Source organism: Athene cunicularia (assembly GCF_003259725.1).
Source record: "Athene cunicularia isolate RWA chromosome 1 unlocalized genomic scaffold, athCun1 chr1_part1, whole genome shotgun sequence".
NCBI lineage: Eukaryota > Metazoa > Chordata > Aves > Strigiformes > Strigidae > Athene > Athene cunicularia.
This window is the reverse complement of record NW_020799091.1, coordinates 16,588,872-16,606,097: the sequence shown is the minus strand read 5'-3', so window position 1 is coordinate 16,606,097 and position 17,226 is coordinate 16,588,872. Positions and strand designations below refer to the sequence as shown.

Sequence of the window (17,226 nt, the reverse complement as noted above, 5' to 3'; positions counted from 1 at the left end):
GCCCAGCCAGCCCCCGAGCAGTGGGCCAGCTCCCCCCAGGTTCATTTTTCAGCACGACAGCATACAGTATGGAACATCCCCTCGGCCAGGTTGGGTCAGCTGTTCTGGCTGTGTTCCCTCCCAGCTTCTTGTGCACCCCCAGCCTCCTCGCTGGCAGGGCAGCATGAGAAACTGGATATTCCTTGACTTTGTGTAAGCACCATTCGGCAACATCTAAAACATCGGTGTGTTATCAACATTATTCTCATCCTAAATCCAAACCACAGCACTATACCAGCTATGAGGAAGAAAAATAACCATTCCAGTTGAAACCAGGACAGCTGTATAGCATTTATTTTTTGTTTTATTAATATAACTTTTTTTTTCAATCATGAATAAAAAGTTGATAAAATAAAGGCAATCCCTGGAGGGTTTTTTTTTTCTGTTTCTTGAATTGTTACACAGTATTCAGTGATCTACTACATTTTGCTATGAGTACTTTTAATATTATTTTATAAAACTATAAAATAAACATGTTTAATTCATAACTACTCTGTCATCAACAGAAGTCATTTGCAAAAGCCGGATTTGGAGTGAGACACAGACCAGAGCTCCAGCTGGAGCAGGGCTGCCAAAGGAAGGGGCAAGGTGCAGGGCGTCCCCCTCCATCTGGGCCATTCCTCAACCCAAGGAATGCAGTGTGGCACAAGATACATAAAGGAAAAATAATCCACTGTAAGTATCAGCTGACAACTGATTTGGTCACAACATTCTTCTCCTACTAGTTAAAAATATCAGCATTACTGCTTTTAAAAATAAACTCACAGTTTGATACTAACATTTGGCCAACTGTAGGTTGTAAAGGAAATTAATTCTTCCTTCATAAAGTGAACCTACATCTATTTTTCAAGTTCCTACATCAGGTGCATCTGTCATTGAATCAGTTCAATTTGCACAGATTTTAAGTCATCATGAGGTGACCATAATTCTCCAAGTACTCTCCGAGCATGCTAGCTATCCTCTGTAACTGTATAGTACCTTTGCTTTTCCTCCGTGCTCTCAGAAATCCTCATACTTTTTAAGCACCAGCTCTAAGCTCAGTACTGAGGCTCTTATAACATCCCTAGTATTATAACTCCGTTTTTCTTCCTTACATGAAGCATCCTTTCCAGATTCTAAAGAATTGTACATGAATTACTATAAAATTAATGAAGTTACAGTCTCTTTCCTACTCCCCCCCTGTATACTGATGCAAAAAATTATTAGAAAATACTCCTTTTGAACTCTTATGTTTAAATATACCTGGATCATCTAAGTATACCCTGAATGTAATAACGTGGTTTGTGTTCTGTTAAAAGTAAGACAAAGACAGGAAGAAGAAAAAGTAATAAACTGAACACCAAATACCCTAACCCTAATGAGCAGTAAGACAGACAGTAACAAGAGACCTGAACTCCTAAAGTCACTGATAGATGAACACTAAAGGAACCACACAAGCACAACCTTGAGAAGGTTCACACAGAACTGCATAACTGGTAAAAACAAGAAAAACAAGGTTATCTATGTTTATCAGTCTTATGGGAAAGAGCAATCTTATTATGGAAAATTTGAAAGGTACTGTGAGACTCAGAGGAAAGACCAGCATCTGGAAAAACCCACAGTCAATGCCAGTGACTGTCTAAAGGCCCTATGGTGTGGGTATGGATATTGGACTTATTTAAGGCCCATGCTATTCTTTAAGGGATTGGTGAATGTGAGTGTGCTTGTGCATCAAGGGAGTGAGGGTGTTCATAGTTCTGCTAGCAAATATCAACCCTAATCAGCCAACAAGGAGTAAACTTGTGCTGCCTGTGCTGTTCATGTTTATGCAAGTGCTGCCTGCATTTAACTTTTCTGCGCCTCTTGATTTGTAGCTACCCATGCGTGTATTGTGCTAGGGCTGGGTCTGTAACCTGCAGCAGCCTCCATCTAACAGACCTGCAGAGGAAACCTCCTAAGTTGAAATCCAAGGGATCTGGCTTCCCTTACCAGTCTGCAATCTTCCATTTTCAAGAATGAATGTTCATCAGAAAGTTACTGAATAAATTCTCTGGGGCAAGTATACTGAAACTGCAAGTTACTTATTTTATAAAAGTCTTTCCATAGAGTCCAGTATGAAGAATTTCCACTCTTAGACTTGGAAATAGTTAATGAAGTAATACTATTTGGGAGAGCGAATATATGTAGGGTGGAATATCACAGTGTATCCTTCTCATTAAAACCATCTTCCAAGGAGACATGGAACTAATGCAACTTGCAGTATCAGGCCCCTGAAGAGAGCCTCAACTTGTTTACTACTAATACTGCCCAAATAAAATAAAATAAAAATACTTCTAGACATCTTCTCATGTTCACATCGTATCTTACTTGTGGGAAAGCAAGGTAAGAAATAAGGCTTCATTTTTCCTTCAGCATCAATGGGCACTTTTCTAAGCTTGAATTAGTATACAGAAAGTTATTAAGAAGTAAGATTAATCCCTCTCTGCCACTATTCTCCTCCTAACAGCAGTGCATTTTCAGTTAAAAACTTTAAAAATGGAGTGCAAAAATATGTTCTGAATACTTTATTAACTTCTCCCTTTATTGTTGTTTGTAACATTTTACACATTTCAAAAGAGCTCAAATCTATAGCTCTCACTGGACTGTCATTAAATATCCATTAATGCAGAGTTCTTTTCACATCATCTTGATCAGTGTTACTGCCCTTTCTCTTGTGCTCAACTACTAAAATTTACTTAGCTTCCAAAACTTCAATAAGCAGTAATTACATCACAATTATACTTCAGATTTTATTTATTTTTATCCATCTGATTTTCAAGTTTTCTGCATTTGCAGAGGAAGGAATGGATAACGCAACGCGAGACTCATGAAGGAAACCTAATTATAGTGTAAAAGCTTTGCAAGTTTCCACAAGCCTTAAGGCACTGCAACACATATCTCATCTAATCCCAGCATCTCATGAATGCACCAAAACATTTTTCTGATCATACTGAAAACTGTGCTCATTTAAATGACATTCACAAAGCAATGGTCTGTGGATACTTTCTGAATAGTTTTGCTCTTCGTCAGAAATAGTTTCACAAGGAAAGTTTGTATTAAGCTTACTGGTCATACTCACCTAAAAAAAAACCAACCTATTTTGCAAGTTTTGATTTTAAATTGTTCAATTTTTTCCCCAAAGATCTTTAATCTTCAAGATTATACTAAGGAAAGCACAAAAGAGGGATTCTCAGTGGAAGATGACCTATAAAATGACAAGCTTTATAAAAACACTGCTTTTTCTACATCCACTCAGAATCTAAATAACAATCTGAGCCATGTGTAAAATAAAAACCACTGGATGAAACAACATATGCTTTCATAGAATAACAAAATAATTTATGGAAGGCTAAGTCACCATTTTAAAACCAATGTAGAGACTGCAGGTATTAGTATATATTCCGTTTCAGAGGACTTCTTGATTACTGAGGTACCATGCAGCAGACTTCTACATTCAGTTTATACAGAATAAAAAAGCATTTGTCTCCAGGTCTTCTAATCTACCTATATAGGAACTTTAACAGAGTTAGCATGTTCCAAAAATGGATTTAAAGAAAAAATAGAAACCACCAATCACATCACTGAGATGCAAGACAAGGATTCAAACTCAACTAAGTATCTGCTGCTGAGTGATATCTTTCGGGAACGGAAACGTTATGAGGCAGGAGAATTTTTAAATACTGTTGGGAAATCACTGTGAAAGTGGCCAAATAATTCCTTTTTACTGTGAGGCAGTTCAAATTTTTCTCTAGAATTCTTTTATTAATGAAGGCCCGATGACTTGCTCCACTGACAATGCAATAAATACTCAAAAACTACCAGTAAGAAACCAGTGGCTGAAATGGCTAAAATAATGTTTATCTATGACACTTACTATGATTTCTAAATTATGCCATAGAACTTCTCCCTTAATGTGAATTTAACTAATTAGACATTTTGTGTTAAGAAAAAAATTGAATAATATCTGCCCCACGTAGTAACAACATAGCTTCTTCATGGGTCATTGGGAGACTGGATTTTCTGACCGTTAGACCAGCTTAACGTGACCCAACAAAAAGGAGGTTGTGCTTTTCTCTGCTTGGATGAGACAAAAGAGCAGGTCTTGACATATTTTCCCAGCTGTTACTATTACAGTTATTTCCTAAGCAGCAACAGCTGACCACCAAGAATCCCAGACATAAAGGATGACTTAGTAATAAGGTAGAGTAACGTCAATCTGTGTGGCATCCTTACCCTATAAAATCTATATTATTTAATCCACAAAATTAATTGGTATCTCAAACTTTTTCTGAAGTGAGGTGGAGGGTGATATTTAAACATAAGCTTAGATAGACAACAGGGAGGCAAATGAGATTCTACCCAAGTAAATCCTGAACTCCTACCTATCACCTTCCTGCCCCTTCTTTTCCTTTCAAGCTTCGTCTACTTTTCATTTGGATATTAAGATACTAAACTGTTTGCAAGACCATTTCAAAAATTAAATGACAATCAGAAAACTGATATTTCATCATCTACAGAGAATTTACCATATGAAGTATTTTTCACCTCAAATTGTTAAGCCATAAATAAAAAATCTGAACATGCATACAATGACCAAATGCAGTAAGACAGCCCTAAAAACTAGGCACACTTTCACAGTAGCTCAGTACCTCCATCAGAAGACTTTTTTTTTTAAATATATTTCCTTCTTTTTGACATACTACATTCATTTCATAAAGGATAATAATTAGATGTAATGTGAAGCACATTCATGCAGTCAGGTAAGTTACAAGAAACTTGACGCTCCATAATTACAAAAAACCCCCATGATATTGATGTTGTGGCCAGTCCTGTTCATTTTGCCCACCTCACTTTTCAAAAGAAGCATTCTCTTTTCATGTTATCTCCACAGTTGAAATATTTTTTAAAATGCAGGTAAATATCTAGTCAATGTAATTCGTTCTCCTCAGCATTACAACTATGAAGCTGTGTTAACAGACCAACTGATGAAGTATTTAATCATTGAAGTCTGATGTCAAACATACAACAGCATCACTCAAAGTATATGAATTTACCAGTGAATAGCAGATTGATTAGAGAGTAATAAATAAGTCTCTCCTTCCTTATTTATGAAGCTGCATTCTTGAAATCTGAAATCATTGCTTTCTGTGAAAGTGACTACAATTTCACCTATAGCATAGGAAAACATTATTTCTTTGCAGATACTTTCAAACACAGCACTTCACTAAAGAAGAGGCGAGATTTTTTTTTTTTAGCTGTCAAATGACTATAACAGGACTATAGTAATATACTTTAAAATTAAATGTGTGAAGTATGCTTTGACTCTACCTGGAATACTTCAGTGCCCAAATGTAACTTGAAGTTTCACAAATCCCCTCCAAATTATTTTGTTCAAATACAAACCTTAACAAGCACTACAACATCTAGCACTACTCACTAGCAATAAGTGGATAAAGTCAAACTGGATTTAAAAAAAAAATAAATTTAAAAATCAGCATCTTCAGAGCAGGACAATAAAACATTTTTTTAACGCTTTGGAAATTAGAAGCTTTAAGTGTAAAACAGGCCTTTAATAACACATAGTCCTGGGATCTCATATTTATCTGTTATCTGGAGAAATCCAAATCCTTCTCACAATGACTAACAGAATGATCCTTGAACTCAAAGACATCCAGATGTGTTCCATATGACTGGTGCATGACAAAGACAGAAAACTCTGCTTTGGTCCATGACAAATAATACAGAAGCAGCTTGCAAACTTATGGTATGAAATTTAAACTTTTTTAAATGCCAGAGAGAAGCCATACTACAGATACTAAAGTTTTCAAATACAGCCAAAAATTATATAACATTATTTGATTAATACATGAAATAAATTCTGACAGTCCTAATACACTGACACAAAAAGTTAGCACTTTTGCCTACCTGAAATGTAATACTTAATGCTGAGCAAGTGGTATTCTGAAGACATTTCAGAGACACTCCTTCACTTCCCTTTTCCTCTAAACATCTTCAGCATTTTTTAGAGCATGTATGCCAAACATCACTTTGTTTTTGTGAAACAAACCCTTCCACTGAATGTTGCTTTAAAAAAAAAAATTTATGTTCCCACTAAACTCTTACCAAATTTTGAAGTTGTAAATAAAGCTCCACTGTTACCAACAATTGGCAATGCATAAAGCCTTGTTATCCAGCTACTTATGTCCCAACGGTCTTCATGTGTGCAATGTAGTCTTGAAAAAAAACAAGGAATTTAAATGAACTTGTACTGCCCTTATTTCACACTATATTTCAGTGTTTTTCCTCACTGAGCAATCCATATCACAGTATATATATCTGCACTTCAGTAACTGAGGTAGAAATCAACTTACCCGATGTTTTTCCTTTACTTTCTTCCTGTATTCTTCTTTGTCAAATTTGTCTTCTTCCTGCAGTATTTCTTTAGCTTTATCTAAGTTGATACCACTGGCATCATCTTCCTCATCTGCTTTCGCCAAACTGGATTTTTGCACCGGTGGCCACTGCTGCACTAGCTAAATTGTACATGTCAACAAGAAGATTAATGGTTAGAATAATTTCTTTCCACATCAAAGTTTTGATGCCCTAATTATTCCAATACATTCTTTTTCTAGACTAAATAAAAAGGCCATTTGCAAAGGAAACAAACACAACTTTTGCACAGTACAAACCTGGATACCTTATTTAGCATCATATTCAACCAAAAATGAGTATTTGAAAATAATGTCTCCATTACACTATATTACTGTTTAATGGATTCAGTTAAACTTCTTCCCCTATTTTTCTCTCTTTGACTAATAAAACAAATAATTTATAATCCTGCTAGTCATTTTGGGAGAAAAATCATATTTGGTTTCAAGAAATGACTCTCCAAAATACATGCAACAGAACAAAATACTAGTAATACTGATCAGTATGTTTTAATGTAAACAATCAATATTCCAATATACTAACTGTGAGAAAAATGAGATAAGCCTTCATCACACAGTACATGAAAAATCATGACTGCAGGTCCATGTTCCAGGGGAAGCAAGGAGAACAGATGTGAAGGGTTTCACTGGTTATCTTATGACCTAACAGCTTATACCTTTTGGTACGAGCAGACATTATCTGGGAGTAGTCTTTGAAAAATCACTCTTGCTTATGGATTGGTAGAGTAGTTAACTCTTAAAAAGAAACTATATGGCAGAAAATACAGAATGTCTTTCTGATACAAATGCAAAACCCAACATGTTTAGGACTCCCTAATGCACACAGGTTGTTAGTCACCTGTATACTGGTAAACCCAGTCTACTGTTTCCACTTTCTTTATGTAAAATGGAGCTTGTGTACTTGTATTTTCCAGAAAGATACATTTCTCAAGGGAGTTTTATTTTATCAAAGAGAAGCATGTGGAGTAGGAAAGTAAGACTTTAAAGTTTAAAAAAAAAAAAAAAAAAAAAAGCAGGAATAGCATCCATAGATGCAAACTTTGTTTCCTTAAATAAGTCATCTCTTCTCTATTGTGCTACTTTTCTAACTATAATTTTTCTGCTAATATTTTTCCATCCTCACTCCTTTTTGATTCATTTCATAGATACATAAAACATCTGCATATATATTTTAAGATGACACAACAGCTTTTAAATATCTAAAAGTATCTGAAAACACAATTTCCAGTCAATGGGTCAACCTTAAAAACCTTTTACATTTTGTCAGTCAGTAATTATGTGGCTATACTCCCTTCACCTGCAATATAAAATGCTTTATTTTATTTGGTCACAAAAGCAAATTATATACTTGTAAAGGTGACCTCTCGTTCAGTTTATGCCTTACTGAAATTAGAGTTTTAAAAAGCTACTTTTTTCTTAGTGCTGGAAATGAAAAAACAACGTATACAATATCTGAAGCTGTGAAATCAAATGTTAGAAAAGTTTATGAAGCATAGAGACTTGCTTGTGAGGTTATCGTCACAATGAAACCCTAGAGTGACTAGGATCCCCTATAGTTCCTTTTGGCATAAAATCAATACATATAAGTTACTGGCAAATTACAATGTACTGCTACATCAGCACCATTAGGCAAAGACTGGGTACTTTCTTAGCTTTTCTAACAAAACTTTTAATCTAGAAATAGTGAATGCTATAAAGAAAACCCGGGACTTCTTTTAATTCCAGTACATTAATTGAAGACTTGTGGGAGCTTTGGCAAATACCTACAGGAAAACTGCTTTACATTTCTATAAGGAAAAGGTAGGCTCTTGATTCCACCTGAAATTAAAAATAATAGGCAGAAAAGAGGTACGGTTCTGTACATCTGTGAACAGCTCTAATACAAGTATTTCACACATACAAAGGTGAAGCGAGATCAGTGCTCAGCATTCCTCTTTGTCCCCAGTGGAACTGAATTCTAAATGGAAGCTGAACAGTTTTGCAAAACTTAAACCAATTACAAAAAACACACAATTTTGAAAACTGTATCTTTTTATACAGATATAAAGTATAAATATTTTTGTCTTTATAGAAACTACAAATTCAGTTCCCACCAAAATAATGTTGTTTTGAATTGATCTTACCTCTCCATCTTCAGTAAAGACTATTTTTGTGTTGACTTTAAATTTCTTCTTCAAGATTTTTTTGGCTTCCTGGGTTTTAGTTGTTTTTTTCTTCAATTTTGATGTATTCTGCGTAAAAGAAATTAGATTTCTTATGGGTTTTTTTTTCTAGTCACAGAGTATATGCTTCAAAATTTCTTAAAATCAATTAGATGTATTAAAATGTAATTCCTAAAACCCATGAGTAATTTCCAGTAAAAATGAGCTAACACATCTTTTCATAAAAGTGTTTTAAGAGGCCATATCATGAGGAACTCATTTACTCTGATAAGCATTCAGCATAACTTAAATCTTGTCAGCAGCAGGACACCTGACTCATTCAAATCTCACTAACCTTCTTGGGACAAGGACAGTAGATTCACCAGCTTATGCTATTAGCAAGATTCATCAGTCAAGAAATCCAGTATAACTGACTGAAGCCATTAACTGACCAGATACCACTTTCATCTCACTTGTCATCACATTGTCCCCAAGCACCACAGCACACCATTTTTAGTTATTTCTGTGTCAACGAAGGGCACAAGTGGCCATGCAAGAACCTTCCTATTTTCTAACTATTGTCCCTTGCAGTCTCATCAGGGTGCAGCACTAGGAGATGTTTACCAAACTTAGCATTAAACAACATTTAGAATCACAAAATTTATTAGCATAGGAAAAAAGTTGTAGTGAAACAAAGTGGTAAAGACACCAGGAAAACTAATAAATGAGTCAGCAGAGATTGTGAAATCCAGACATTAACACCGTTTCCAACAGGCTGAGATTGTTCTTTCCTGGCTACCACTGAGAAAGCAACACTGACCAGAAAAAGCAAATATTATCAGCTGCACAGTATCCCTGTATAAAACACACTGATACTGAAATTACATTTATTTTCTGTATGCGCAACCTTGTTATTATCAAGAAGAGGTCACTTGTATTTTTGACAGAGATTGATGATTTATCCAGAGTATTTTCACATTTCAGAGGCAGCTGGCAACTCTGGGAGGACCGTTTTAATTACTTCTGTAAAATGCAGTGGAAAATAAATTGTCACATCCATAGATGGCCTGCGTAAGTTTCACAGAGCCACCTATCTGGTGGAAACATCACGAAACCAAAGAACATGGAGCTTCCCAGTCTCCACCTCTTTTGAGAGCTCTGCTTTCAAGAACAAAGGCCGTATGTGTTCAGGCGTCTAGCGGGACACAACATACGTAAAGGACAATTTAAAAAATAACTGCCACTATGGAAAGTATTTTATAGCAAAAAATATTCCATAGGAATATGTGGAAATTCCATAGGAAGAGACCCACAACTCAGGCATCATCCTGTAAAGACTGCAAAGCTCCACTATTCAGGAAAAAGTACCTGAAAAACAGCCACTAAAGTGTCAAAACTTCTGATAAATAATAGAAACTGGTCAAAGCACAAAAAGAGAAAAAGAAAAAAATGAAAATCTTTTTCTCACTTTTTTATTTTGGTCCTTTTAATCAGTTTCATGTTCTATAACAAAACCAGTATAAAAGGGGAAAAAAAATTAACTCACAGTTACTACCATTATGGTCAGCACACTAATGCACTGAGATATGAACTATAAAAGAGAAAAATTACAGTCTTCCTAACAAGAAAAATGGTTTGTGACAGCTACTGCATTGTGTTATCAAGTAATGACCGTATCTATTATAGAAAATAACAACTGTAGAAGCACTTATGTCCTCAGTATTGTCATGATTTTTGTTGCACTGTGCAGCTACTACTACTTAGGCACATCTTTAACAGCTCAGAAAGCTGTGCTACTCCCTCACTCCTGCTGCTTATCCTGCAAACACAGACTGTTTGAGAGTCTGCATAAGCATAAACCCCTTACCTTACCTCGAAATATGGACTAGTTAGAATAACAGGAATTGTCCAGAGGAAGAATATAAAGATATACTTCAAGGTGGTAAGATGGTACTTCTCACTACCACATTTTCTGTCACCAGTTGCTTCTGGTTTTGTTTCTTTCTTTTTGGGTTGCCCCCATAATATTGTAAAATTATATTTAAATGTGAATCTCAACTGTTTCCTGAGAATACTTGGTTTTAAAAAAAGTTTTCCTGGCTAGAGCACAAATATCCAATGGGCTGTCTTTGCATGCATACATAGGCAATATTTCCAGTTGTACCTCGACTTCACTGTTCCAGTTATATATGACTTCACTGTTCAGCAGGAGAAGTGGTGCAGCACAGGAGGGAGGTTGGGTGGGTTAGTGGGTGGTGCTTGACATGGCCTCCCTGCCCCAAGGGGAAGGCTACATGGTCCAGGAGAAGACTCAGGCAGGTGAGCCATGGGGTGTATATAGTCCTGGGGCTACCATGGGGTCCCATAAATGCTGCTTTGTTCCTCTCCTGGAGACCTCTCTCACACTGTCCCTATATAGTCCTAAAATCTCTCTCTTCTGACACCTAAGTCTCTCCCTCCATATGTCTCTAGTAGAGTATTTCAGAGCTCTCCTGACCCAGTGGCTGATGCTCTATCTTGAACATATCTGAGCCAGGAGTTCCTCCAAATGGTTGCAGTCTTGACACAGGATAAACTGTTTACATCTGTCTCAGCTGATGGCCTCCTCCCCCACCCATGCTACCCCACTTACCCAAATACTTAATGTCCTCACCAAAATTTCTACTGCCACTGTCTCTCTTTGCTTTGACCCCACATTTGAATGGCTACACTAAAACATCAGTTTCCCCTCAAGCAGGAATCTGATTCATCCATTCAAAGAAGCATAACACCAACGGATAGCAGACCTCAGGCTTTCCTAATCTGCAGCACGAGCCCCCAGTTCCCTGTGTTTTCAAGCCATTCTGTTTACTCATTTCCCATTTTCACCTTCTGTACTAGAAGATACCTGACAATTTATGAGCAGCAGGTTGGCATTTAACCCACATTCTCCCTGGCTTCATCTCTTTCCCTCACAATGTGTTCAGCCCACCAGCAGACACCAGCTGCTGGAGGCTGCCAGAAGATCTCTACCTGTTAACCTCAAGTGCTGCAAAGAATACGTTACAGAAGCAATGACTCCTCTCTAACTCCTCAGTAAACAGCTGAAATCTGGGCTCACAGGCTTTGCAGGCAGAAGCATGGTCACATCAGCAGACATGAGTGAATGGAGGACTTTTTGCTGAAAACCAGACCTTGTCCCTAATGGCAGAGCAAGCCATGGGGCTGGGCACTTTAAAGTGAGTTGAGAGGGCATAGCAGCTCCGCACACTGACTGCCTCACTCAGAAAACACTGTGTATCAGAACCTGCTCAACTAAGATCTGCATCAGTAAATCCATTTCTAAAGATGAATTATACCATCAAATAAGCTGTTGATCTGAAAAAAGTGAGCATGTGTGATCTGGGCACAGGTCTTCATGTTGCTGTTAAGATATCAAAGGGATTCTATGGTTGAACTCCAGTTGGTAATCCAAGTTAAAGCACCAGACAGTGAATGCACACTTCCCTCAATGAGAAGCAGCTACCTGCTGCTCAACAGCACATACATTTTGCCATACGCCCAATAAAATGGGCCCTAAAGTCTCACCTTTTCTTCTATGAAGATGTGGCACTTAAAATGATCAAACAAGACCAGAGTGATAATCAACCTCTTCAAAATGGTATGTTACAGTTAAGCACTAGAAGTTAAAAAGTCATGCAAGTTTATAAAAATTTTATAATACATAGGCTCAGCTGCAGGGTTGGGGAATTTTCTGTTGTTACTAATCAAAAGCCTGAATTTCTTCTTCCTTTCGCACATGCCAGATGGCTTGCTGGATTATTTAATGAGTTAGAATAAAAACTAGCTCTTAGAAGCACAGAAAATTCAAACATTTTGAGATATAATCAGAAACAATACAGCTAATACACAAGTTCTCATATTCTCAAGAAGGAGAAGGCTTTTGTTTTCTGGCTGAAAAGATCTGATATGCTTAGCTAAATCTATGACAAAGGTTTTCTAAATGAAGACAGACAAGTTTAAGACATAGGATTTACTGGTTTTCAATTATAATTTTTTTCTGAAAGGACAGGGCATCAAAAACACAAGTGTCAGTAAATTTTTGCTATTCTAATATGGACTGATTTTTCTTATTAATACAATTTTAAAAGCCAATATTTTAGACTGAGTATGTAATCCTCAGTAACTTGAGACCAAAACACTTACAGCCTCCTACCATAACCAAGACAAATACATTTGCTTTGACCTTTGGAGTGTTACAAATCATCAAATGCAGAATTTTGTTTCTTTCTTTCTAACTATAATTTTCTTTTTAATTTCAACTCAACAAGCCTGTGAAAGCAAGCATAGTGTATTCACTACAGAAACTGTCTAAAGACTGGACTATATTATTGTGGCAGGGTAAAATACCAGTAAGAAAAAGTTACAATCAATTTTCCAGCCACATTAGCTATAACCAGCATTACTGCTTTTCTAGGGGGGCTGTGGGCTTTTTTTCTCCCCCCTGCTTATACCTTACAATTCCTAAGAAGAATGGTGCTGTACCTGGAAATATTTTTCAGTCTCTCCCAACATTATTACATTACATTACCCATAATTCAACAGAACTGCCTCTGAGAAACAAAAATCGATGTGGTACTCAATTTCACACACTTGTTTTGTGTTTCTTCAAGTAACCGCCCACAATAGGAGCCACTATTACGACATTTATGTTATCACCAAGCACATCAATCCCTGTCAAGCTACTGAGTTCAAACTCAGAAATCATTTCTCACAGAATAAGACACACGCTTGCCAGATTGAAGATACCAAATCTTAGACAAAGAGAAGTTCCGACTTCGTCTTCATGCTGTGGAGAGCATACAGACATGGTTTTCATTTGTCAAGCACTAAGAAACTTTCAGAAGACTGAATATCCTCCAACCACTAGTCTAAAGCAGCTCAACCCCATAAACTTCCCAAACTCAGACTATGAGGCGTTGATTACCTCCTGAAAAATATCTAATTGTAGAAGCAGCAGTGAGATACAAACTTCACACCTTTACACCGAGAGAATCAAATTAACCAGACTTTGAAGTCCGGTCCATGGTTACTTCAAGCACCTACAAAACTCTGAACACCAAAAACCTGCTTCTTAGTAATACAATTTGGCTCAACCAGCTATCTGTCTTTCCATGGAGTGTAAGGGACCAGAAAAGCAGAAATCCTAGGATGCAGCATGACTACAAGGAGAAGTATGGATGCTTGCTTTCCTTCATAATCTGTGGTAGCTAGGTGGGCTCTGTTTTAATTTCCAGCCCACTTCTCTATAACGACAACATTTCAGTCCTTCCTGATTTATGCTGACTGTTCACAAACCAGTGGCCGAAGCCACTGATAAGCACCAGTGCAAAGTTCTTCAAATCATCTCTCAACTTCCACAACACAACTTCCCCAACCTTTCCTAGGAACACAAGCTCTTTTGTCAACATGTGTTGGGTTTTTTTAATGTAACACAAGTGAGGCTAATTTTGCTTTGGTGAAGTATTCTGGGTTTTCTTTTTTAATTAAATATTAAAAATTAGGAAGCTTACATTCACAGACACTATCCAACCAACTTGCATAACATCTATATAGGTTACTGGGCACAGCATTTACCATGACAGCTGTGCAGATATGGAAATAGTCAGGTTGGTACTCAAAAGACAAAACCAGCACTCCTTACATGTTGTTCTGTTTGCTTTTCTATGAACTTTAAAACACATCAGTCAAGTATCAAGATCAATATGATCTTGAATTTTTCAAGTCATGGCTTAAGTTAAAAAGATGTGCGTGTATGTAGTACCATGCAAGATTTCAACTGAGATACTGAAAAAGCACAAAGTTGAAATTATTGGTTGGTAATTCCTTATACAACATTACAGTTTGAACAGGGAAATTCTTGGCAGCTAAATTACTTGCTACATTTATGCATTATCTACTTTCTAAATCTACTGAAAGAATGTAGATTTTGAAAGAGACCATTTTCTTGGGTAGAACAACATACAGAGAAAACTGAACATTTTACAGTAACAGTTAGGAAAATAAGGATAAATCCAGGTTGGTTTTAAAAAAAACCCAGCACTCAGAATATAAAATAGCACACATAGGAATCCTTTCAAAATCACAGCAACAGGAGAAAAAAAAAAAATAGAGGAAATAAGAAAAGCTTCTAATAACCACTATTCAATCTTGCTAACCACATTACAGACAAAGACAACAGGACCAGCAGCTCACCACACTATCATTCCCATTTAAATTGCCCTTCAGATCAAAGAAAGAGCAAGAGAAGAAACCATAGCAAAGACCGAACTGTGCTATGGCAACCACAGACTTATGTGATGCTTGCCTTTGTTTCTGATTACAATTAGGACAGAAAATTACATCTGAATCTCAATTTTATTAAGAGTTTTGTGTTTGGGTGCAAGAGAATGTCTTAGCAAACAACATACTATTATTTTCTATAAAACTAATGAAGCCATGAAAATTGAAGAGAACTAAACTTAATATTAGAATCTCAGTATTTAAAACAAAATGCAAGAGTGAAGATTAAAAAACTTGCCAACTTACAACTTGCTAAGAGGTGGAATTTTCTGCAACATGATATGATAATCTTGGTTGTATGTTTTGACAGGTATTTGCTACAATTCCTTGTATTTTAAAAAAGGCATTTATTTAGAATACCATTTTACTTGTATATAGACTATAACAGCAGAAAAAAAAGGAGAAAGAAGCACTGGTAAATGGCTTAATGCACAGTATTTCTCTCCAACTACAGATAAGAACCAAGCTTAAGAACAGAAATCTTTAGTAAATGGTTCTTCAACTATAAATCTTACTCCCATTCCTAACTGACACCACATAGCAGTATTTCTCTAGAATACTTTTAAAATGCTGAAAACAACTAAAATAAATTTTCTACTGAATTATCGCACTTTTTTCTATGTGATACCTGACTGTTCATGTCAGCAGCTACTATCAAGACATAAAATTGGGAGTTTTGGCAAAGGCTAATCAGAGATAAAGGGTGAAGATTCTCTTCCTAGCTAGTCAGTAAAAAAAGCAGATAAAAAGCTGTTGGTATAGCAAAATTCACATTAAGTTACTGAACTTACTCTGTGAATTACCACTTAAAAATCATATCCATCTAAACAATGGCAGAGACACCAGCATTTTCAGCACAGATTATCTTTGCAGGACATTTGGGGTCCATCAGTAGCTCTGCACTTCCAACTATGAATTTAGATGAAAGGATTTTTATTTTTTTTTTCCCCACACATCCCTCTACCGCCCCATTCATGTTAAGAGGTTTACTTCTGCTCTATTTCCTCATTTCTTTACAGGTAATTTAGAAATGCCTGAGTATCATTCCTACTCCTTAAATGTCTTCTGAAATATTAATTCCTGTATCGTCACAGCAGCATTTACCATCTACAAGTTTAAACCCAATCCCAAAAATAAGTGCATCTGTATCCTTTCATACTTGAGAATTTTCATTGCTTTCATTTTCTATATTGAAAAAAAGAATGTTAATGTTTTATCCTGATACAAAATCCCATGATACCAGAGGGAACCATCAATGAGCAGCATTGCACAATCAATTTTTCATGCTTTTTTCCTCCCTATCTTTCCCTCTCCCTCTGCTTTCTTTTTTTAAAATATCTATTTCTGACTCCTCCACAGAACAGGAAGATTTTAAAGAATGCTTTAGTGAAGAGCCAATCTTCCACAGCCCACAAAACAAACATTTGATTTGAGTACTATAAATTATGTAATTGTACACACAACTCTAGTATCTGCATATGCCAACAGCTTTTACTGTTGATCTGCAAAATCACTGCACCTCATTTTCCAAATCTGTAAGAATATAAGAAATAACACACCCACCCACCCCTAAATAACTAAGTTTATCATTATAAAATCAAATTTAGACAAAACCACTATTTAAGAAACTTGTGAGTTAAAAGTAATTAGATAGTATCTTACTCTGAAAGATCTCTCTATTTAATGCACTGGACCATAAAACTTCCCAGTACAGCTCTTGCATTAGCCTGAAAATCTCTATTACCTATGACAGTAAGTAGCAATGACATCCCTTTCTAAAGCATTAGGCCTTTAGCAACACAAGACCATGACCTTCTCATGCAGTTTATTTAAAAGAAAGGTGTAGCAGAGAATAGTGAACTACTTCGCATATTTATAGGCAAAAAGTAAATTAAGTTATAACTGAGCATGCCTGACTAAATGAAGATAAAGACATTCTAGAAGACTATAATTCAAAACCAAACATATTAACATAGCTTTCATTTATTCTTGGGGTTCAGGTTGGTAGAAAAATATACTTCCAAAAAACATGTGCAAGCTAAGATATCCTAATAACTGAAAGACTGGCTCAGACTGAAACGATACAAGAAGTATAAAATAATGATTAATATCACTAGTTAACTACAGTGCCAGATCAAGACATAAAATGTTTTCATTCCACCCCTCCCTGTCATTACAAGATAATGCATCATTACAACACAATCCTCCTCTCGTAAAATTCAATAGAAATGCACAGTAACCATCAAATTTTCCAGCAC

General features: G+C 36.2%; 1 protein-coding gene across 1 annotated transcript in view; it reads right to left on the bottom strand.

Moving 5' to 3' along the window:
* DDX10 (DEAD-box helicase 10) overlaps window positions 1-17,226 on the bottom strand; it is a 188,554-nt gene that overhangs the window by 69,290 nt on the left and 102,038 nt on the right. Inside the window, exons 15-16 of the mRNA XM_026857252.1 lie at window positions 8,630-8,737; window positions 6,429-6,590 (exon numbers count right to left, since the gene is read on the bottom strand). Of these exons, the coding sequence (XP_026713053.1) occupies window positions 6,429-6,590; window positions 8,630-8,737 (270 nt within the window). The remainder of the gene's footprint in view (window positions 1-6,428; window positions 6,591-8,629; window positions 8,738-17,226) is intronic.